At 43.5% G+C, this 24,564-nt stretch overlaps 2 protein-coding genes across 2 annotated transcripts; both read right to left on the reverse strand.

The window, feature by feature from the left end:
- Positions 1-4,752: 4,752 nt before the first annotated feature.
- Positions 4,753-7,606, reverse strand: LOC120957197 (glucose dehydrogenase [FAD, quinone]-like). The gene is made up of 2 exons (XM_040379264.2): positions 6,720-7,606; positions 4,753-6,654 (listed from the first exon to the last, which is right to left on the reverse strand). Exons 1-2 carry the CDS (start codon positions 7,549-7,551, stop codon positions 5,633-5,635), a joined length of 1,854 nt encoding a protein of 617 aa, XP_040235198.2. The 5' UTR covers positions 7,552-7,606; the 3' UTR covers positions 4,753-5,632.
- An 802-nt stretch (positions 7,607-8,408) lies between these two features.
- LOC120957065 (glucose dehydrogenase [FAD, quinone]-like) lies at positions 8,409-10,575 on the reverse strand. The gene is made up of 2 exons (XM_040379016.2): positions 9,669-10,575; positions 8,409-9,600 (listed from the first exon to the last, which is right to left on the reverse strand). The coding sequence occupies exons 1-2, from the start codon at positions 10,498-10,500 to the stop codon at positions 8,579-8,581; spliced, it is 1,854 nt and encodes a 617-aa protein (XP_040234950.2). The 5' UTR covers positions 10,501-10,575; the 3' UTR covers positions 8,409-8,578.
- Between the last annotated feature and the right edge of the window lie 13,989 nt (positions 10,576-24,564).

Here is a 24,564-nt window from a genome sequence, read left to right on the forward strand (position 1 = left end):
CAAATCCAACATCGCACCTTCGCTCCCTTCCCAGCCGGTCGGCACTATTAATAGCGGAAGCGGAATTTGAAGAATAGACGCATCTTCCCTGGCCGCCGTCCCTGTGCAGACACAATGCTGCTAAGAAAGTGGAAAACTGCTGCCGCCCCTTTCTCTTCGCATTGTTTACTATTTTTGATTTAGTAACACACTACCACCGGGTCGCCCGATGTCGCTCATATGTGTCATCTTGACGGGGTTTGCCGCGCTCGCTAAGCGTTGCCACGCGTCATCCCGGGGGCCAATATTGCCGTTTCATTCCCCTTGCGCAGGTTTCACCACACCACTACATCGCTGTGACAGTGAGGTTGTCGACGATTTGTCCACAGCCTGCTGATTGAGCTGCTGCTGTGGGGAGGAGAAGCAGCAGCCGCATCTGATGATGCTGCAGCATAAACAATAACAAAACACGACTTGCCACTCCGCTCCAGCTGTCAAATAATTCACCCCCAAAGGCCTGCACTTTGTGAGCAGCAATTTTTGAGGTTTTAGGTGGAGGTCAAGGAGCGTTGTGTTCGGTGTTTCATAGAGCGGAGAAATGCGCCATCCCCCTGCCTGCGAAGAGGGGCAAGAGGTTAACCACCGAAAGGTTAACCTTTACCGTTGTTGCCGTGCACCGCGACATTAATGCCTGTCGGATCGGTTTTCTCCCGGACACACCGGAGTGGCAGAGTTCCAGTATTCATTTGCATTTGGGAAATTTAAAACTGTTCTCCCAAACAAATGCTCCTCTGTCAGACAAACTTTTTGACGTTTGCAACCGTTCACCGTCACCCTCGTGCCGGTACGTTTCCTAGGCAACGCGCGGAAGCTTCAATTATCTCGTCACACTTACCAGAACCAGAACACTCGTGGCGGAGTGTGAGGAAATTTCATTAGACTAGAAAATTATTACCATATAAAAGCGAATCCAGCCGAAACAAAAAAGGGTGCACCAGATGAGTCCTTTGTTTTTGCCTTTGCTAGTCCAACCATTATCTGCCGTTACAAAATAAAAGACGCGAAACGGGGGAAACAATTCAATCGATGACGAGACAACAAAAAAGGTAAGACAACGTTTGGGAGAAGTATTGATAATTGCCGGAAATATTTGAAGCACTTCAGAAGTATTCTCCCTTTCTTTTTGTTTTGAGGAGAAAAAAACACTTCGCAATATGCGGGAAACTCGCAACGAAATGTTCAGCCCACAAAAGTTCAACTGCTTCAACCTTTACGCTGCTAAATTAACAGTAAAACGATCTTCCTAACAAGTTGACGTGTGAATGGAGGAAATGGTGTGTGTGTGTGTGCGCGTTTGACTCTATGACAGCGTGTGGGGGCTTGTAACCCCTTCACTCATATGGTGTGATGCGCCCCCACCGAGTACCACGTGGTAAGTGCGTGTTTAGCTGCATTATTAACACTCGAACGATTATTCGCACGCCCGGCAGCACACGCGAGAGGGAGGTCCTTTGGTTGGTGCTTCGTTTTAGTTTTTTTATCGCCATCCCACCATCCCGAACCATCAAATTGCAATAATGCATAATTAAAATCGTCATAATTTGCTACTTCCCCTTGCGTAGCCGAGGTGAGTGAAATTAACAAGACGTGGGTGCAATTTGGGTGCTCTTTGTTTCAATCTAAGATAAGAAACGCGTTTGGTATGCATTGTTTACAAGCAATTAAATGGAGGTTTGGAAGCGGCTCTTGATAGATGTTTATCGCGGGGTGGGTGAAATCAATTTAAACGGTTTTGTTCAAATTTGAATCACGTTTATCATAAAAAATAGGGTTAATTTTTTGAGGTTGAAATAATGGTTTGCTTCATGCTCTTCATTCTTTTTAACTGATTTCTATTGTGCACTAAAATTGATAAAGAGAATCACTAACACTTTTGAACACTTTTTCTCCCTTTTTTATTATTCAGTATTTTATTGTAATATTTAAGTTAAAATGAGATTAACAGAAATATATTTAAACAACATTCCATGGAACTCAACCGTATTCATTTTCAAACATATTTAAATTAAACATTCAAAACCCAGCAACATTTATGCCAAATATTTAATAGTTTATATTAGCTTTTAACTATCTTTAATTGTTTAACTTTATTTATTTTAAAATGAACAAAATGTATAACATTTCGATTCTTGATGTAATTTTACCAATTCTATTCGCAAATGGCTTTTAAATGTTATGTCAAATCTTATGTAAAAAATAGTACATTATTTTCAATTTTCACAGTTTCATTTAAGAATATTATGCTGAATGTTTAAAACAAAACCTTATAATATTAAAATTGCATTGCTTCACAAGCACAATGGATCAAAACATATCTGGATATTGAAATATATCATCAAAAGACCTTGGACATACCCTTTATCTCCAAAAGCTTTTGCTCTTTGACTGTATTTTGTGATTGTAGCATGCAAATCTCATGTCACTCAAACGCAACCCGAGAAAGACAATTATCTAATGCCATTTTACGCCCAAATAGCAGAGATAGCCCTCAGCTTCATCCGCAAAACCAGCCTCAGTTCTACAGATTTCGCCAGCGAGTTGTCAAAAATAATTATATGATGCTATGCATTCACCAAAAATGCTGCAGCGATTTGAAACGATAATGATTTTATAATATTCATAATCATGGGTGACGGTTGCCGCCGAAGCACGCCAAATCGTGAGGGCAGTCCTTTTTTCGTCAATTTCAAGCCAAAAATCTGCGCTGCGCAAAGTGCAAAACGAAACCGAAAGTCGCTTGTGAATCGCTTTTAGACTCGCGTTATATCTGCAGCTTCTTCCCTTTTTTTGTTTTGCTGTTTTGTATCAGACAGACAGAAAACGCTTAAAGGGATAAGGAAATTTTGAGCATCTGAGCTTTGTGACGTGGTAACTGAATGGTTTCTGAACGGGGCTTGGTGCAATGGCCGGCCTATGATTTTGGTATCAATTTTGACTGATCAAATGCCCACACAGCTAAGTGGCTGCGCTGTGTTCGCCCGTGTAAAGGGTAGAATTATAGCGGGAAGAAGCTGATAAGTTCTGCAAGAAGAATGATACTTGCAATTGCATCAAAGTGGAAACACACGCACACACACACAAACGCATCGACAAAGATTTAACTCAGGCGCACATTATTTTGTCAGAGTGCCGTAAAAGCAAACAGCCCCGAACCGTTCCCCTAGATAGATGAAGAGTCAACCGAGAGGAGGAAGGGACAGAGCACAGGCCAACCCAGCTTCGGGGGTCCGTAAAATCGGAAGCAGAAAGGACAAACTTTTCCGCTCAGCTAGAGGAATGAAAACAAAGCACCATCACAAAGAACCCCAGGAAAAAAAACACCACTCACCTTCCACTCCACATCGAAATGTAATAATTAAAGTGTCGTCTTCGAACAAAACTTATCCCATTTCAGAGAAAACCCTCTCAAGGCCAGCCCACACGTTTCCCGTTCCCGTGCCCGTTTGTCGCCGGATGTCTGCCGTCGCAATGCAAACTTTTCGGCAAAATTGCAGCAAAATTTTAATTTCATGCTTGTTGACTGCACATGCTGCTACCGTTCTGGGCAGATGATTGTACCCGAGCCACTCGGGCCACTCGGGCCACTCGGGTCGGAGCGGTGACGCCTCCCTGCCCAAAAGAACTTGATGCACCTACCCGCCCTGGGGGTGCTTGAGGAAGCGAAAATGAACATGCATAAATTTCGTCCAAGTGCAAGTGATAAGATTAATTTCTTCGAACCTTGCGTCAACCGGCAGCAGCAGCAGCAGCGGCAGTGGCACCCAAATCTTGTCCAAAACTTCCGTCCTTTGGATGTCTTTTTTTGCCTTCGAAATTTTTGAGGCGGTCTAAAGTTCAGTTTCCGTTCCTGTGAGCAACTCCCATTGCACCATTCGGACCATTCAAATACGAATGATATAAAATCGTGCATATCTTTAATGTTATCCGATTTCTAGTTGCTTCTCTAGAGTTGAAAGTTTTGCAAAAGGTTGGAAATCGTTCCAAAGTAACTGTATTCTTCGTGTTTTCCCATGGATCCATTTCTACATCCGCACACGCAACGAAGGGGAAATTTGGAAATTGTCGCTATTACTGTTGTTTGTCATTAAAATCCATTTTACGAGAGTGTATTCGTCGGAGTCAGTTTACCCTGTTTGCCTTCCCCGACACACACAGGTCAAATACACGGTCACACGCGGACTTTCAGTGTCCACCGGTGTTCGTGGAAATCCGAAAACTTTAATTACCACAAACGCTTAGCTAGCGTTACTTCATAACCTATCGATAGGCCGGGCCCATCGTTTCCAGCCGACCAATCCATTAGGAAACGTTCGGAGGACGGTCGACAACTTATCGTGCGGAGGTTTTCCCACCAACTTTTCTATTCACCTCTATCGTCCGTATCCATCTTAGGCGGCGCGCCGCCGATCTATTCGTTCGATCGGTTGTGTGAAGGTTATGTTTATTGTTGAAACCACTCGCTCCCCGCAAACGAAACGGCGGTGAGGAAATGTAGTATTGTTTTATTTCGTTTTCGCTGAAACAAGGCATACATACTTCGCCTGAGAAACTCCTTTCCACAACTGAACGGCCGGTACGAACTTTGTGCCCGGGCCATATTAGATACCAATAAAAATCGCATCAATGTCCCCGCGATAATCTCGCCCAATTTCGGAGCTTCAAAAGCGCGATAGTTCCTCAAAATAATTAAGTTCCTTTTGCCGTACGAAAGCTTTATTCCGCTCGTTCCCAAGCCGAAATGTTCGAAATGTCTTCCTTTGTACGGTGACGGTGGGAACACGCTCCTACTGTGGTGCTGGATTTGATTGACGATTGTCACATCGTTCCGCAGACGTGATACGTCCATCGTTGACATCGTTGTTCCCAGCAGTAACAACAAAAAAACTAAGACTGAAGGAGGGAATTGGTTGCTTTTGAATATATTAGCTAATAAATTTCGTCAAGCGACGAACCTTGCTGCCTACCACGACCATTGCTTCATACGGCGATTTTTACCGCAAAGAAAACAGAAAGCAAAACAAACAACGACTGCTTGGAAGCACTTTTTTGATATTCTTCAAACGTTTCCATATACAAAAAAAAGACGTCAAGCACGTCAACACTTCTCGCCAGGGCCACTCTTTCTGTCTATATGCGCTGTGACTGGAATGGTGGATTCAATAAATTTCCCGTTTATAAGAAAAAATCATAAAAAGTGGACGTTTCTGACTGACAAATCTGACCGGGGCATGATCGGGCAGAGCCTATGGGCGAAATGTGCGTGAGAGACAGCGCTTGGGAAGCAGTTCGCCCAGTGTGACCTTCGGTATGGAGTAGCAACACCATTCTAAATGGTGTGAACATAGGCAATTTAGAATTCACATACACATGGGCTGGGCGATTTTTCGATATCTCTCTTTTTTGTGTGTATGTGCTTTATACACCTATGGGAATCGTTGGTCTCGCGAGCTTTCATTGCATGCCGTGCGTAGTGAGAAGTAGAACGAAAAGAACGATTTTAATGCTGGAACGATTGGAGTTTCTTTATAGGGTACCAATAAGTTTTCTAATGTTGCTTCAATTCTTTGCGTCTCAGAGACCTCCATTCATTTCTTCATTGATTATCCTCCTTGATCATATCAGCGGCCTTCTCCCCGATCAGATAGCTCATGGCACACGTATGCGCGGACGGTGGCTCTGGAATAATGCTCACATCAGCCACCCTCAGCCGACCAATTCCACGAACACGCAGCCGAGGATCAACCACCGCATCAGGATCGCCAACTGGGCCCATCGAACACGTGGACACCTGATGCTGGAAAGTCGCTGTCTGTCTACGTACATGACACCGCCAGTAGTCGTCCGAATTGAACTCAAACTCCTCACATCCCGGCAAAGGCCGGTTGTAAAGCTCAATGCCCAACCGCTGTAAAGGCTCCGCCTCAGCAATCCTCAACACTTCCCTGATCGAGTACACAAGCGCTTCCACATCGCGCTCATCCTCAAAGTATTGATAATGGAACACGGGATGATGGAATGGGTTACGCGACTTCAGCTCCACCCTACCTACGGTGTGCGTTTTCATAAGCATTGGTAAGAACATAAAGTTCCGCACACCCACCAGCGGTCCGTAGTAGTCGCGTATAAGCGCCTCCGGCAACCGGTACGCAGTGCGCAACCCGATCGATGAGTCAAAGCTCATCGAACCGAACGCTTGCATGACCTCAACGTCGGGTAGGTCTGGGTCGGGATCGCTAGCGAAAGGAGACTTCACGTACAGCAAGCTTTCGATCGAGTTCGATGTTAACGGACCAGTCCCGTTGCGAAAGCGTACGATCTCGTCGAGTGTTAGGAACTGTTCCAGGTTGAGCAGGTTCTGTTCTGCAGGGGATCCGTTGCGCATTGTGAAGATAGGTCCAAAGACACCACCATGCTCGTACACTCGCCGCCCAACGGGAAGATCTTGAAGAACGCGTATTCCGTGCTGTTGCAGATGAGCCGCGGGGCCGATTCCTGAGTTCATGAGAAGCTTCGGTGTCTCGAACGCTCCAGCGGAGAGGATCACTTCCCGCCTAGCACGCACTGTGTGATAGCGTTTGTTCTTGGTAAATCGGACTCCGGTGGCTTCCTTGGTATCTATAATGTGAAACAGAAAGCCAAATATAGTTTTGGAAGCTTTGAATACCTCTCCTTCATCTTACCTTCATTGAAGAGTATCTGCGTTGCCCACGATCGCGTGGATATATGCAGATTCGGTCGATGACGCACATCCTTCAGATAGGCCGTTCCAGCCGTCACCCGATGTCCTTTCTTCGAGTGTGCCTGCAAGAACGAAACGCCTAGAATGTCTCCAGCATTGTAGTCCAGGTACGGATAACCAGATTGTGCCGCACTCGCCACGAACGCCTTGGCCACTTCCGATCTGAACGGACAGTCCTCCACCGACACTCGGCCACTCTTCCCGTGGGCTCCATTCTCATCAAAATCCTTCACATTGGCATGCTCAATCTTTTTGTAGTACGGCAATACATCCTCCCAACTCCAACCCTCCATACCGGCACGGGCCCAATTGTCAAAGTCGCGCCTGTTGCCACGCGTGTAGATGATGTTGTTAATTATCGACGATCCACCAACACCTCGCCCATGCGTCCAGCTGCACTTACGATCGGTTAACCCAAGGCAGCCGTACTTCTGACGCTTCGTCTCGTATCCGAAACTGTAGTCCGACGCCATCAGCATTGGCCCAAGCATGGGCGGTTCCGAAAAGGCAGGTCGTTCGCCACGACGCAGCTCCAGAATCAACACCGACACGGAAGGATCCTCAGACAGACGATTCGCCAGCACACAGCCAGCCGGTCCGGCACCAACGATCACGTAATCGTACACTTTTCTTAGCTGAGGGTTTCCATAATCGATTTCGTTCATTTCACCTATCATTGTCGCAAGGCTACTTAGTACACGAGGATTCAGAGTACCGCACACTAGCCAGCAACAGTAACACAGCACTTGAAAGACAACGATCCAGCGCATCATTGTGCGTGCAAACTTGAACGTTTCCTCCACAAAACTAACCGATCTTCACACCAGCAGATCACAGAATGTTCTAACCGGAGCACATGCAGATCCTAATAAATAGAGAATCAGGAGCTAATGGGATTCTGGATGATTCGAAACCGGTTAACTCGCTTGCGCCAGAGCCAGTCAAAATGCATTTCTGGAGAGGCGACACAGCCGCAGCCCTATATATGCAATATTTTGTTTTTGTTGTGACGCTTCCCTCACTCGATACACTTGTTTGTCTCGCACGAGCAGCGCTTAGATCATTAACCTCGGGTAAACCTGCGGCACGTGCGGTATTAATGATGTTTTGTCGACGAATATGTTTCGCTCTCCCTTTTCATTGATGCTTTCTTGATATTTCGGTCTCTTCGCTAATAAATTGAGCAAATGGACCGGTTAGGGGATGGGAGACGGGAAAGCATCTGGAGACATTTATTGTTTTGTTTTGCTGGATGATCTTAACGTTTGTGCTGATATAAGCCTATTTTCTGGTAGCTTTAACAATCTCATTCTACTACAGAGATGTGAACTAAGGCAAATTGTCGAACTGGAAGGTGATGTTAATAATTTAAAAAATAAAACAAATATTAGTATAAGCTTAGTATTGTATTCATCTCGTTGTCCAATAATGGTAATTCAAAGTCAGCTTAGTGATCCTCCTGATTCCAAGAGTTTGTTTTTTTACAATAAGCAGCTCTACAGAAAAACTTTGGAATACTATGAAGATTCATCATTCAAAAAGAAATCTAATGTATCAAAATGAAAAAATACAATAGATTAGAATATATTGCGTTCACATTGATTTGAGTGCTGAAAATTAGCTATTATTGCAATTACCTTTACATAATTTGACTTAAAGTCATAATGTTTTACAGTTATTTTATTGCTCGATTTAGGTTGTTGAAAGTATACCAACTAGTTTTTCGACAGCTGCTTGAGTTTATTATTTAGCTAGTTAGTTGCATCTTAAATTACCCATAGACATCTTCTCCCCATTATGTCATTGATTATCCTCCTTGATCATATCAGCTGCCTTCTCCCCAATCAGATAGCTCATGGCACACGTATGTGCGGACGGTGGCTCTGGAATAATGCTCACATCAGCCACCCTCAGCCGACCAATTCCACGAACACGCAGCCGAGGATCAACCACCGCATCAGGATCACCAACTGGGCCCATCCGACATGTCGACACTTGATGCTGAAACGTCGTCGTCTGCGTACGCACATGACACCGCCAGTAGTCATCCGAATTAAAAACAAAACCCTCACACCCCGGAACAGGCCGGTTATAAAGCTCAATGCCCAGCCGCTGTAAAGGTTCCGCCTCAGCAATCCTCAACACTTCCCTGATCGAGTACACAAGCGCTTCAACATCGCGCTCATCCTCAAAGTATTGATAATGGAACACGGGATGATGGAATGGGTTACGTGATTTCAGTTCCACTCTACCAACGGTGTGCGTTTTCATAAGCATTGGTAAGAACATAAAGTTCCGCACACCCATCAACGGTCCGTAGTAGTCACGCTTAAGCGCTTCCGGTAACCGGTACACAATACTCGTCGAGATCGAAGAATCAAAGCTCATGGAGACAAACGATTGCATGACCTCAACGTCGGGTAGGTCTGGGTCGGGGTCGCTGGCGAAAGGGGACTTCACGTACAGTAGGCTTTCGATTGAATTTGAAGTTAGTGGACCAGTCCCGTTGCGAAAGCGTAGAATTTCATCCAGCGTAAGAACCTGTTCTAGACTGAGCAGGTTCTGTTCCGCAGGGGATCCGTTGCGCATTGTGAAGATAGGTCCAAATGCTCCACCATGCTCGTACACTCGCCGTCCAACGGGAAGATCTTGAAGAACGCGTATTCCGTGCTGTTGCAGGTGAGCCGCGGGGCCGATTCCTGAGTTCATGAGAAGCTTCGGTGTCTCGAACGCTCCAGCGGAGAGGATCACTTCCCGTCTAGCACGCACCGTGTGATAGCGTTTGTTCTTGGTAAATCGGACTCCCGTAGCTTCCTTGCTGTCTGTAAAGCATATACAAAAATAACCAAATATAATTCTGAAACGATTGAATTTTGCACCTCCGTCTTACCTTCTTTGAAGAGTATCTGCGTTGCCCACGATCGCGTGGATATATGCAGATTCGGTCGATGACGCACATCCTTCAGATAGGCCGTTCCAGCCGTCACCCGATGACCTCTCTTCGAGTGTGCCTGCAGAAACGAAACGCCTAGATTGTCTCCAGCATTGTAGTCCAGGTACGGATAACCAGATTGTGCCGCACTCGCCACGAACGCCTTGGCCACTTCCGACCTGAACGGACAGTCCTCCACCGACACTCGGCCACTCTTCCCGTGGGCTCCATTCTCATCAAAATCCTTCACATTGGCATGCTCAATCTTTTTGTAGTACGGCAATACATCCTTCCAACTCCAACCCTCCATACCGGCACGGGCCCAATTGTCAAAGTCGCGCCTGTTGCCACGCGTGTAGATGATGTTGTTAATTATCGACGAGCCACCAACACCTCGCCCATGCGTCCAGCTGCACTTACGATCGGTTAACCCGAGGCAACCGTACTTCTGGCGCTCCGTCTCGTACCCGAAACTGTAGTCAGACCCCATCAGCATTGGGCCAAGCATGGGCGGCTCAGCAAAGGCTGGTCGTTCGCCACGACCCAGCTCTAGAATCAACACCGACACGGAAGGATCCTCAGACAGACGATTCGCCAGCACACAGCCAGCCGGTCCGGCACCAACGATCACGTAATCGTACACTTTTCTTAGCTGAGGGTTTCCATAATCGATTTCGTTCATTTCGTCTATCATCTCCGTGAGGCTGTTAAGAACACGAGGATCCAGAGTACCGCACACTAGCCAGCAACAGCAACACAACACTTGAAAGACAACGATCCAGCGCATCATTGTGCGTGCAAACTTGAACGTTTCCTCCACAAAACTAACCGATCTTTACTCCAGCAGATCCTGGAACGTTCTGACCGGGTCACACGTAAATCTCAATAAATATAGAACCATGAACTAACGGGATGCCTCGGAACCGGTTAACTCGCCAGCACCAGAACCAGTTAAAATGCGTGGCTAAAGAGACGCCACAGTTCGTGCCCTATATTTGCAAATTTTTTGTGACGTTTCCCTCACTGGATACACCTGTTCGTCTCACAAGAACTGCGCTTCGATCATTAACCTCAGGTTCATGTATGATGGAGTGTTGGTGATGTTTTTTTTTGTTTTTTTGTTAAAAGTTTGGTTTTTGCCTTCGCTCCATTAAAGCCTTCCTGATAAGTTAGCCTCGGGGCTAATAACTTAAGCAAATGGAGGAGCTGCTGGGTGAGAGACGAGAGAGCTTCTTTAGTTTTACGGGATGACCTTAAAGCTTGTGATGATATGAGCCATTTTTTCTGGTCTTTTTCAACCTCATCCCATGACAGTGATGCGAGGCGAACTGACTAACGGGAAGGTAATAATGATAACTTATTCATGTATTCCTCTGATTGTTAAATTATGGTAATTAGCGCTCTAACTACTTAAACTCCTTATTTTAAGAGTTTGTTGTTTAACAGTTGAACGTTTTTCAGCAAAAATTCCAATGTTATTCCAATGTTCCAATGTTAAGTATTCATTCAAATAAAAATGTTTGGCATTAAATACGGAAGTTTTGAATACACCGATTCTTCTTTAATTGGAAGATTGCTTTCTAATTTCCATGTAAATTTATTCTTCATAATTTGACTGAAACTTACTCCTTTTCAGAGTTATTGTTGGGATTATAGAAAAAGGCATTTATTTTTCTCTAAAACTGACGATAATCTGTTTTAGACACCAATTCCCTAATCTCGATCGGAGCAGAAACTGAAAAGCACAAGCGATCGTTAAAAATGACAAATCAAAAAGAATGTATTTTATGTTTTTAGAGCACTTGATCACTTTCTTTACATACATCTGTACTGATTGACGACAAACTAACGTTTTCTGTCCATATCGATAACGTCATTTGTAGAGCCAGCCAAATCCTCGGTCTAATAATCCGCTCAATAGTTGATTTCAATGATCTTCGCTGTTATAAAACTCTGTATGTGGCTCTAGTTCGACCTATATTACAATATGCCAGCATTATATGGAGTCCTTCCAGTATTAGTGGCATTACTCTGCTTGAAAGAGTGCAGAAACTCTTCACTGGAGTAGCAATTCGGCGCATAATGCCATTTTCTCCTCAACCCCTCATATGCAGTCCGCTGTCAACTTTTGTGTATTGACTCTTTAGAAAAAAGACGGCATATCGCTCAGTCCCGCTTCACTGCTGATTTGATCCTAAGCACTATTGATGTTCCACACCTCCTCTCTACCATTCATTTCTACGCTCCTTCTAGATCCCTCCATCCTCGTCCTCTATTATCCATCCCCACTCGTCGAAACTTGTACTGCCATAATGATATCTTGCTAAACTGCCTCAGGCTGTTTAATGCTGATTCCAACCACTTCGACTTTACATGTTCTTTGCCTTCCTTCCGCTCCCGTCTCCAAGCCTCATTTCCTTCCACTTTAACCATTTCCTAAACAGCACATTTTTGTTAAGAATTACTCTTCACTAATTAGAGCTAGGCAGTGTTATTTTCTAAGCTTTATCTGTAATATTTGTCAAACCTACAAGGCGTTCTAATTATTTGAAATAAATTAATATAAAAAAAATAAATAAATAACTGACCAACATTATTAAAGGCCAGGAAATTAAATAAATTGTTATATTTCATCAACTTAAGCTTCCATTCTTCTTCAGTGACGTGTGAAACGGGGGTTTAATAATGGTAACATAAAATATTCCTTCATGCAATTTTCTTAATTAAATGTAAAAGGTAATTCAATCACAAAACTGCAAATAACTGAAACGTTCAGCAGAGAATTGTCAATAATTTCCTTTAAATCATGTGCGAAAGTATTTCACCTTTCCGTATGCCTTCCATCTTTCCCCGGACACCGCAGTCAACTTACATACAACTTTAAAATACCTTCGAAATATCCTACCGTGCCACCGCTCAACCCGTTCGCCTCTCGATTATCAACCCAGCAACAAACGAGCGCTTTATTATGTCATATTATCATTTTGTCACCGGTGCGTGTCCGTCCGATCCGTGTGCCGCGGCACCACTTTCTACGCGATCCGCGTCCCTCCCTGCCCACCTCAAACCCTTTGCATGCGCAAACATGCACCCTCGTCCCTGTCCCTGTGTTCACGGTTCGGCGGGTCTTTATCATCATCCCTTTTTTGTTGGCTGTGTGACAAAGACACTGCGGCACGCAATGATGGAAATTGATACAGTGAACTGTTTCACAGTGAACCAAAACAACGCACACAAAAAAACCCCAGCATGTTCGCATCGCACCGTGTGCTTCACTGCCATGATCACTCTTAAGCCTGCTGCTGCTCTACATTTATGAACATGCTTTCCTGGTGCTGGTTCTGGTTTTCATAAATCCCTACCAAACTGGTGGGGCTTTATTCTGCTACGACTGTATATACTCCTCTCCGTTGGTCCGTTGTGCTCGGTTGGCTGATTTGATTAAATGTTTACATTATCCTTTTAATTTCCTCACCACTCATTTTTCATGTTTGTGCGCTTCCCCGTCTATCTTCACGCTCTTAGCCTGTACGGCGCTGAAGAGAAAATGTCACAATTTGCCTTCCGTTTTTACCTCGCTCTCTTTCTCTTTCCCCCCTCGGGATAGCTCGCTATTTTCACAACAGATTATTTTCACACTACTCAAACAATAAATCTTCTTTCATCTGGGTGTCTATAACGCAGCACACATGGGAAGATGGAGTATGCACGACATGCCAGCGTCCATCAAGCGGAAAAAGTATTTATCGGGCCACCGGGTCGTCGTGCAATTTTTGAATCCCTACATAAATTTACAAATAATTACATTCCACGCACACACGCACACACGGATGATGCCTCAAGCGATACCTTTGGCAGGTGCTGCCATGCCCTTTAGAGCCCGTGACCACTTCCCTATCCTTCTAACGCTACGGTTCTAGTACCGAAGCCTATCTCACCCTAACGTTCGGCCGTGGGGCCCTTTAACGCCCTCTGCTTATCGGGTGTGGTGTGTCACATTCCCAGTGGAATTATGTCCCATACTTCTGGCACAAATGGGTGAGTGCGATCGTCTCAATAACTTGTTTATAATTTCACACTTAATTCATCTGACAGATGTCATTCCGGGTATCGCTGTTCGGGTGGTGGCGTTTTTTGCCGTGGCACAAAAGGGAATACTGTGCCAAAGGAAGCGATCCATTTACTCAATCGCACACGATACATCATATTATTTGTTAACCGGGTAAAGAAGTCACTCACCGGAACCGTAATCGGCCCTGTTTTCTTCCCCGCGTGCGCGTCCTGTTTTGCCACCGTGGTTTGCGAGCGACGGGAGATCCTGTGTCATCCACCACGATGGAAGGATGACGATGTTGTTGTTGTTGTTGATGATGATGATGATGATACTGATGGTTGAGGGCGCTTTCCAAAGGGGAAAAGAGAATCCATTTCCACGGTCCTACCCATCATCGGATTCCCTTGAATGGCAGACAAGCATGACAAGCTCCAGCATACACACAGAAAGCATACAATAGAAATGAAACACTGTGACAAAATAGAGTAAACATTAATAAAGAAACGCACGGGATAAATCGGAAAAGATATATTTACCTTCATATGGGGGGTTTTCTTTCTTTTTTTTTGCTTACTTCTTTGACGGTACATTTGTCACAGTCGTGCGTATGAGAGGACATTTTTTTATTTTTCTGCTTTATTCAATCTACTTTGCTGTTTGAAGGGGCTTTGATTTGAGGCACCACCGACGGTCCCTTGACGGTGTCGTAAGTGGTGGTGGTGGTGGTGTTGTACGGTATTGCAAATATATTTTCAATTATCATTCTGTTTCCGACCGAGCATCTGGAGCCATGTATGATCCTGTTAGATGGCAGAACGAGACGACACAAGCCCTTACTCTCTAGAGATTACAATTGATGACGGGAGATAGAGAGATGTGAAATGGATAAAAAAGTACCAACGAGATCGCCCAATAAAACAAATAAAATCAAACAAACGCGTCACACAGCGAAAGAGAGCTCCGTTCAGCTCGACCATTTCGAGGGGTCAGTGAAGCGTTGGTATGCATTTTATTGATATAAATTTGTAATAAAATATGTATCAAACTAATGCATTTCATGGGGTCATTCCACCCGCCCGTTTGGTCCGCTTTCCAAGCTTCAAAGAGAATAGCCCGATGAGCTGACCAGGCTGCTGACCGGAATGCGCATCATACAGCATCGTTTGCAGACCCTCCCGGGACTGTCCACCCTTGCACGGTAAGACAATAGAAGCACGGTCGGTCGGTCGGTCGGTCCTGCCTGCTCGCATCATGTGAGGTCAAGTGTGCTGCAGCCCGGGCCCCAAATCGCAATCGGTCGGGATAATTACTGAATAAATCATGACGTAAAATTGATTGCCCTTTGCTCATTCGATACGTGATACCGTGGTGGTGAGGTTGTGCCATACCGTATGTATCAATCTGTAATGTGCAAGTGTGCACACACATAGGCACACTCGTATCAGCGCATTGCTGTGCTGTATTCAGTTGGGACCGATAGAGCAGTATACTGTTGCTGTCCCTTCATTTTGCCTACATAATTGCAGCCCGGATTTTTCCTGCCCGGGATGACGTTATCTAATTTCAGCATCGGGAGCATTAGCCCTCGAGACGCGCAACGGGTCATGGATTTATTGGATCAATGATATCGGTACCTCGTTGGAAAGGGGCCTCGTTTCCACTACGGAAAGGCTTCTAAGGAACGTTCTGGATTAAAATGTTGTGTAAATGTAAGATAAGGCTGAGATTTGATGAAGAAAGTGCGCCTGAAAGTATGCACTACGCATTACAATATTGTCTTGTTAAGGAGGAATAACGTGCTCTTGGGTTTAATAGTAAAAAGGCGGAACTTTGTGGATAGATGTTCATTTACATTGTATTAATTTAGATATGTCTTAAGGTTGTTTTGACTTAGGTATTTAGTCAAAACAACCTTAAGACATATCTAAATTAATACAATGTAAATGAACAACTATCCACAAAGTTCCACCTTTTTACTCTTATTAGATTTTTTTGTATCGATAACTGGTTTTTCTTTAATTCAAAATTTAAAAATTTTAAAATGTGCTTCTATGGTATTTGATGCATGAAAATGTATCTTGAGTTTGTTGAGGTCAAAATTTACTTAAAAAACGCCTTAAGTTATACATTACCATATTGATTTGTTGAGGTGTATCTGATGTTTTAAATTTCAAAAAGCTTGACATCGTTTAAAATAGTTATTTCTTTTGTTATCTTTACAGTTTTCTTTTTTTCTGTTTTCCCTTTCCGTTATTCTTACACTACTCTATACTCTTTATGAATAATATAAACACATCAAAAGATTCCTATCCAAACATACCCACATCATTTAAATCAAAGTACCGCGAAGAAAAGCCAATTTAAAGATAAAATGAATGATATATGACTGATAGCCTGGCACAAACGCATCGCTTTCGTTTTGTGTATTCTGTAATATTTTAATACCCTTTTGACCATATCGAGCTGTGGTCGCAGGATTCCTGGCCGTGTCTTTCTTTGCCCCTCAAAACCCACCAAAGGTAAGCGATGAATTGACGCAACAAAACCAAGCGCTCCATTGCCTTCGCCTTCTGCCGTTCGGCTTTGGTTCCGTTGGCTAGAGTGCCTCGTGCATAATTGAATACGAAAGTGGAAAAACCGTCCGACCGAGCCGAGTATGTCAACACGTGGTCGCTGTTTGTCGCTGGTTGTCGTGTTGTCACACCGAGAACCGAACCAACCGTACCCAACCCAACACCAAAGTCTACAGGCCCAAGAACCAAAGGAGACAGCACGGCGACAGTGTTCTCTTGGCGGTATCTTGCACGGATTCCCTGAATCCCCGTCCTGTGGCAAACAACAGCAGTAAAAAAAGCACTCCCAAAAGAGCACAGTTAGCTTCAGCCAGCAAGAAAACACATCCTGCTCCTGGCTGCCCATGGCGAACGGTCGCCCCGGCCACGAAACGGTTCTTTGTGTCGCGCACGATGTGGTAAAGCAAATTTTGATTCACCATCAATTTTAAGTGGTAGAAAGAATTATTGAATTCCCTCCTCCCACTCCCATCCCAGTGTCCCTTTTGGGCCGGGGAATTCCGGCCGAATGATCAAAGGGAAAAGAGCCCAGTGGCAGTGTCGCATTCGAAATTGCGCGACGAAACGAAATCGCGGTCGCTCATTGAATTATCAATATCTACGAAATGGATCTGACCAGAGCGTTCGCTTCGGTGGCATCTTTCAAAAATGTTTCACCCCCAAAAACCCCTGGGCGAGAAGGAAAAAGGACATTCCGCCCCGAAACCTCCGCTGGCCCAGTGTCGTCATTTCGTGGGGGTATTTTTGACATTGAATTGAAAGTCGAATGCGAACGGGAGCTACCGGTGAGGGGAATTGACAAGGGCGGGGTGGCGAGAAGGGATAAAATAATGCCACTCTGTCTGGTCCGACCGACGAACGACGTGTTTGGGCGGCAGGCCACCGTCAAGACAGGAAGCCCACTGCCTTTTGCTGATCGGCTGCTGAGCTGTTCTTAAATGGTGCAATGGTGAAATCAAAGTAGCCACGGGGACCAGTGCACGGGACGTAACCCTTACCAACGGAGTGTTGCAACGTGTCGTGTTGTGTGTCGTGCTGTGTGTGTGTATTTTGTCGGGATGCCTTTATTCTTTGCCATATTTCCTTGAACACCTGAGCATTTTTTAAATTATAAATTTATAAATACAGTGTGAATCAAATCCCTGCGCGTGCCCTCCAGTCTCCGGTGGCCATCCACTGCACCGTTATGGCAACGAGCTGGATCGAGTCGTACAAGGCGGTTGGAAGTTACAAGACCATGCTACAAAAAAGGAATACCGCTCTCGCTGCACAAACCAGCCAGGAAGGAAGGAGTTGAAGGCATTTGTTGTTTTTTTACCTTTTTGCATTTTTCTTTCACTTTTCGCACCTCTTTTTTTGTTGGTTTGCACTGCACTGCATCCACTGTGTTCCATTTTCTGAACGCCAAACATCAAGATTCGTTTGAATGACAGAATGAGCAGGGCTCCATGGCTTGCTCTGGTTGCCTGGTCGGGCAAAGGGTTCGCTTGCGCGAGATGTGATCGCACCGACAGATCGCACAAAAACACTGCATCGTGATTTTCGGACAATGGGGTTTTGCGCTCTGGTTTTATGGCCTGGGCGAATGGGTGAAAGAAATATGAGCAGCAATATAAATAAAATATTACCGCTGCCCGATTAAGGGAGCTGCTTTCTGGAGCGTTTGGTAGAGCACTTTCAGGAAACGGTAGCAATTTTGGAGATGTGGAAATGAGTGAGCAAAATATTAGCGATACATTGGATATAAGCCACAACGGAAGGTTTTTAGGACTTTCTTGACTTTAAACGATTTTCCACTGTTACTGAACGAAGTTCGTTCAATGCAAGCCATTTCAGAGAGGCGTATTCTTACCTTATATGCAAATTTCCCTTCTTTTGTACCGCTTTATTTTATTACAAAATCAATACGGGCTTCGAGCTGACACGCATTATTAACCGGCAAGCAATCATAGCTATAGTGCCATTTAGCTTCCTGCACTGGTCCCATTAATACCGTTAAAGGCAGATTTGCCGGCTTTGGTAGGATTTTCCACACCGTGCCTTTACCGTGATTCCCCGACATGCAAATTCAATTTTCCTCCAGATCACACACACACACCGCCAAGGCTTCCACGTGCGAGGAATTTAAATCTTTCGTTACGCCGCTTTAGAGTGCGCATCATCCGTGTAGGGAAACGTCTCCTTCTTCTTGGGGCGATAAAATAAATACAGCGAACGTAACACACCCAGAGAGAAAAAAAATCGTTGAATTATTTGTCACCCGGAAGTCTTACGAACGTTAAATAAATAGCTAAAAAAAGAACGAACAACCATCGAACGAGATATAACGTTTGCATATTAATAAACGGTCAAAATCCACCGTGAAAATGGCCGTAAAGAAGCGCCGAATTGGTCGTGGATTCAATTATTTAAATTTCATTAACGTAAAGTACCGGATCGTGTCGATTAGTTTTATGATGATCGCTCTTCCTTGGCTGGGGGAGAACTTTACACTTCCGCTGCTGCTGCTGCTGCTGCTGTGCCACCCGGGGAAAATATGACAAATTTGATTAAAACTCCCATTTTGAAGTGAGACCGTTTCTTCGCTTTGCCCGCCTGTGGTGCGTGCGCCGAGTTCCCGCTGTTGCTGTTTCCCGCTTTCCCGATCCCCGAGATAAGGTTCGGGCACACAATGCCAACGCCCGGTTTTGGCGTAAAGGCAATGAGGGAAGAAACCTGAACTGTTATGCAAAGTTGGGGTGCAAAGAGTGTGACCAACAATTGGCCAAATATTACTGGCAATTTATTATCATTTTAAAGGCATCCGTATCGGTGAGCACCGCGACGGGCGGGCGCGTATGTTTGGTGCCGGTTTTAGAGGAAGTTTGGAACGATGTTAATGGGAAGTGATGCCGGGAATCCTTTGGAAGGGGGGATTGGGAAAAATGGGTACAATATGTTTGGGTTTGTAATTATTTAAATTTAAATGCATAATCAATCGTTTCCGTTTGACGATGATTTTTATGCACATTGTACATATGCACATGCTTTGAATGTGATGAAATTGTATGGAATTAAAGATGTTTATGATTTTTTTGGTTTTTTTTTTGATAATTTGTAGTGAAAAGAGAAGGCATTTAATTATAAAAATTATTTTTAAATTCAGTTCATTTTTCTAAATTTTAGCAAATTTAGACAGCTGCTAAAAATTATTAAAAAAATATACTTACAGATTTTAGATGAAGTTAATTGTTTTGGAAAAAGTAGCAAAGAGCATTATTATATATGAAAAGATAAACATTTAAAAGTAGTTTAAAGCAATTGAGTAAAAACGTCCGAAGAAGAAAACTTTATTACACGTTTTATTATTATTATTGTTATTATTAATGTTATTATTATTATTATTATTATTATTATTATTATTATTACTATTATTATTATTATTATTATTATTATTATTATTATTATTAATATTATTATTATTATTATTATTATTATTATTATTATTATTATTATTATTATTATTATTATTATTATTATTATTATTATTATTATTATTATTATTATTATTATTATTATTATTATTATTATTATTATTATTATTATTATCATTATTATTTTATTAGTATTATTTTTATTATTATTATTATTATTATTATTATTATTATTATTGTTATTATTATTATTATTATTATTATTATTATTGTTATTATTATTATTATTATCATTATTAGTATTATTATTTTTATTATTATTATTATTTTATTAATTAAATCATTAATCAAAAATTAAAAATCAATAAGCTGCGCAACGTCTGTTTCATTCTATTTATACTTACGATAAGATCAACAATGCTGTCGATTATTCTATACGAGTTGATCATTCTTAAAGGTGGGTTATTAGAAGCAAATACCGTACACTTTCATTCAGCATAGAAAAAGGAACAGGGCCTTAAGTTCCTGCCTGAAAGCAACTGAAACTTGTGTGGTTATAGTAGCATATTTTAAGCAATATTTCCCCAAAAACATCATCAGTTCAACACAAAGAACATATATTGTTTGTAAATCCAACTCAATGTGGCCATTTTTGTATTTGTTTCCATTCGTGTCCTGCTTGTTGCCCTCGCATCAATCCCCATCCCACACTGACTGTAAGCTGTAAACAGGATAAACCGAATGTACTATCAGCAAAGACAATACAAACAAGGAAGGCCCTCCCATTCGGCCCTCCTTCGGCATAGCATTATTATAAAATTTTGAACATGCACGTGCAGCATCTCAAGTTTGCGTGACGTAAATCTTAAGCCGCGATAAAAATCGTAACACCGTTTTCCGCTTTTGCTGTGCCCCATTTTCCTGGAAGGGTCCTTTTTATACGCGCTCACTCGCGCCCATCCCACCTTTGCTCTTATTGGCCAAACCTGGGCACAGCGAACACAGGCGTCTCGATCCATCGTTAAAACAAATCCTTTCCATGGACAGAGTAGCGAGCGAACTAGGATGCAGAACGTGGGGTTTGGCAGTGTTTGGAAGCTGCGCTAAACAAAACGTCCTCAACCTTTCCACCTTATAGCGACGTTTCGGCCAAAAAAGGCGAGGAAAGCAGCGAATGGAAAGCCTTTTTATCAAAAACAATAAATTTTCAAATAAATAAAACCCAAAAGATCCCGTTCCTGCTTGTTTTCCCCATCTTGCCACTGCCAGCCGTATCCGATAAAACAAAAATTGCCATAAAAATCTCATCTGTATAGATAAAATGTAATATCTCGCACCAGCATTACACCTACCATTCCAACCACCCCTTCCCACCCCCAAGTGCTTCTCTAAGGGTGGAGAAAACCGCCCACATTTGCAAAATGGACGCCAGTGACAACCAAAAGATGAGGAAAGGAAGCAAAAACAATAAAAAAACGGTACGCAATAGGGATACAGGATCGCGCGCGACGAGGCCTCGAGGCCTCAAATTGTCCTCCCGTTTTTTGTTATTTTGGGAGGTAAAAAAGGGATTTTCCGTACAGCTCCCGATGAGCTTACTTTTATTTTCCTCCGCTCTCGCAGTTTGTTGCGGGGGGTTTTCCTTTATTTTGGGGAACTCAGTTTTTCACAACGATATGGAGTCGGATCGGGTGATTCTTTCCGCACTTACTCCGCTTCCTTTATTGTATTGCCTTTTTTCCTCTTTCTGGGGGGGGGGTTGCAAGGGAGGTGTAGGTTTATGCTTTTTTTTCGTTGGCACTCCCCTTGCTGCCTGCAAGATCAATATTTTTCCATCCTTACCACACACACACACACACACACACACAGATACACATACACACTCACATACACCGGTAAGTGGCATGCTGAGTGTGAAGGGACGCGGAAAAAGGATCAAACGAGCTGGAAAAGGTGTGTGTGGGCTTGGCGGTAACATAAATATGGCGGAAACAGGGCCACGTTGGCCATTGTTGGCATTTTTTTTTGTATCACACACCCACACCCCACATCCCCACCTAGTGTGGATGGAAAAAGTCACCCACTCAAAGACCGGCTGAAAGAAAGGGGGGAAAAAGGGCAAATAAAAGTAATGCTCGTCCGAGAAAAAAAGTATAACTCAACCCAAGAGCGGTACAAAATTAAAGGCCAAACAAAAGAAGAAGAGAAAGACGCTGAAAAATAGTATATTTTATCTTCCCATTCCTATTTTTCGGCCGTTTTCCATCGCCTTTTTTTCCTTCTTCTAACCGGGTGAGATTTCGTCCATTTTGTAAGGAGCCCGGACAGAGTAGGCTGATAATGCGCGCTGGTGGGGGCCAAATTTCTCATAAAATAAGTTCACGATAACCTTTTCCTGCCCGATCGGTTGCATCGGTTGCCACACGGAGCAGGGAGGGAGGGTTTTCCACATCAGAGTGTGCCTTGAACCGTCCATATCGTTTGAAGCAGCGAGCAGCGAGCTTTACTGTACGCCCGAGAGGGCAATTCAGCTCAACACGGCGACCCGCAATATTTTTCTTTATATCTTTTCTCTTTTTTATTTTGCACTTCGTTCCGCTTTTTCTGTTTCAACAAACAACAGAGAAGCAGTAGTAGCAGTAGTAGCAGTAGTAGTAGAACGCAAAAAATGGGGTAAAAGGATCCACTCAACTCGGCTGCCCCGCTTTTTTGCTGCTGCCGCAGGGCTTTTGAGAGCTCTCGCTCGCTTTGCAAATAAAATTGAGATGTATTTTGTTACAACCATAAAAAAAACAGCGAGCCCCCCTCCTGGTCAAAAGACAAATGCTTTATTTTATTATACATTTATGTAAATTTTTCGAGATTATACCTTTTGCTCGGAGGATTTTTTATCACTTCTTAACAAAAAAAACTGAAGCGAGGGGACCGAAAATGGTTCGTCAAGCCAAGGGCTGGGAAATAAAGGGTATGCACCGGTTGAGCGGAGGGTAAAAATGGCAAACGTACGTACGTATATTTCACGTTTCATTGTTTGGCTAGCCTTCGGCCTTTGGAAGATACGCCTACGCCCCGTGCTGCCTCGCTTCGGGTCCTGCTTTTCGGTCTTTCAAAACTTCATATCGGAGCGTAATGGTGTTGGAAGAAAAATCGCTTTGAATAATCGGTTTATCTAAGTATTGTGCAAGGTTTCCCATTTCTCCTACCGCGCAGTACAGGGTACAGGCTCGTGGGCAAGGGCTTAGGGGAGGTGGTAAAATGGTAACACAGAGCAGTTGTTTAGGAGAACAATCAAATGTTTATGTTATGAGCCAGCAAAGCATTACAATTTGTTACGGAAATAAGCACACAGGGAGATATTTAATTAAAGGAATATAGGATTTTTTGTGCTCGATTAAATGTATTTTTTGTTATTTAATTTTTTTCACAGACAATTTTAGTCCTATTTTGCGTATCACTCCCTTAAACCCATTACTCAATTTTGCTTCACTCGGAGCAATAAATTTTGCGTCCCTAAAAGCATAAATATTCAATCAAAGACGGAACTGATCCTTTTTCCCATCCTTTCCCAGACGAACGTTTCAGGCGCATTCACAAGACAAGCCGTCTCCATAAATCGTTCCCCCGTACTACCACTACTACTATTGGAAGCACGAAAATTACACCGAAAAGAACAAGAAGTATAAAAATTTGAACTCTTGCCAAAAGTCATCTTATCCCATTGCAGAGAAGCGACTCCAAGAGAAAAAGGGAAGCAAAATACACCGACAATCCGTTGTACAACATGGCGCGGCTAGATTGGGGATTTTCATTTGGCGTTCCACGCAGGGGTCCAGCTGGAGGGGGGGGGGAGAGGGTCTTTTGCCACAAACATGCTATGATTTATGTTGCTTAATGGGAAATTAGCATCAGCAGGCGAACTTTACTCCCGCTTCTTGTCCTTTCTATCGCTATTTTTCGCCCAACATCGCTCCGCGGTTAGGTTCGTCGCTTAGTCGCTGATTCTTCCGTAATCGACTTTACGTTGCGTTAGAGAGGTTTTTTTTCTTCTCTTTCGTTTTTTGTAGACGGCATCACTTTCAATAAGGGGCTGGAAAGGAACAACATTCCCTCACTTCTTCGCTTGGCAAAGCGGTTCCGTCCGTGGGTGCCCATCCCCACGTTCCGGGTGGTGTGCAATCGAGAGTGTATTTTTCATTTATTTTCTCAAACGCAAGAGATTGCTTTTCCTGCTTTCCACCACCACCACCACCACTGCCAGCAGACAGCTTCAAGGCAGCACCAAAAAAACACACTCCACACTGCCAAGATGAAACAAATCAAGAAGAACACTTCTTAAGGGAGCACAAGCAGTTGCCCTGTGCCAAAACATCAAAAGAAAAGCGGACCTTTTTTCCTTTTCTTTTGGCAGACCCTTTGGGCATCAAAAACCCAAATCTTGAACCGAAAAGTGGATCGAAGAGTGAAAGAAGGCAAAATAAGTGTAACACAGCGCCAAAAACAACAGCACGCTTCAACGCAAATCGTAAATTTTGCATTTCATAAATTTGTTTTGCAGCTAAGTTAGAACAAATTAGTGGGAACCTTCAACTCAACCGTTTTGGGTGGGCCAACTCAAACATCCTGCGGTGCGGTAAGTCTCACCCACGGTAAAGTTAATTAATTTACGCAACTTTGTGGCTGTTTTTGAGTCATAATTTACTTCCCTTTTTTAAGTGACCCAAGTGGCTCCATAAGGGCTCGTAGTTAAAATCTATATTTTAACCTCTCACCAGGACGTCTAGCACTCTAATATTCTTTTCCTTAATTTTTCTCCC

This window comes from Anopheles coluzzii, chromosome 3 (assembly GCF_943734685.1).
Source record: "Anopheles coluzzii chromosome 3, AcolN3, whole genome shotgun sequence".
In the NCBI taxonomy this organism is placed as follows: Eukaryota; Metazoa; Arthropoda; class Insecta; order Diptera; family Culicidae; genus Anopheles; species Anopheles coluzzii.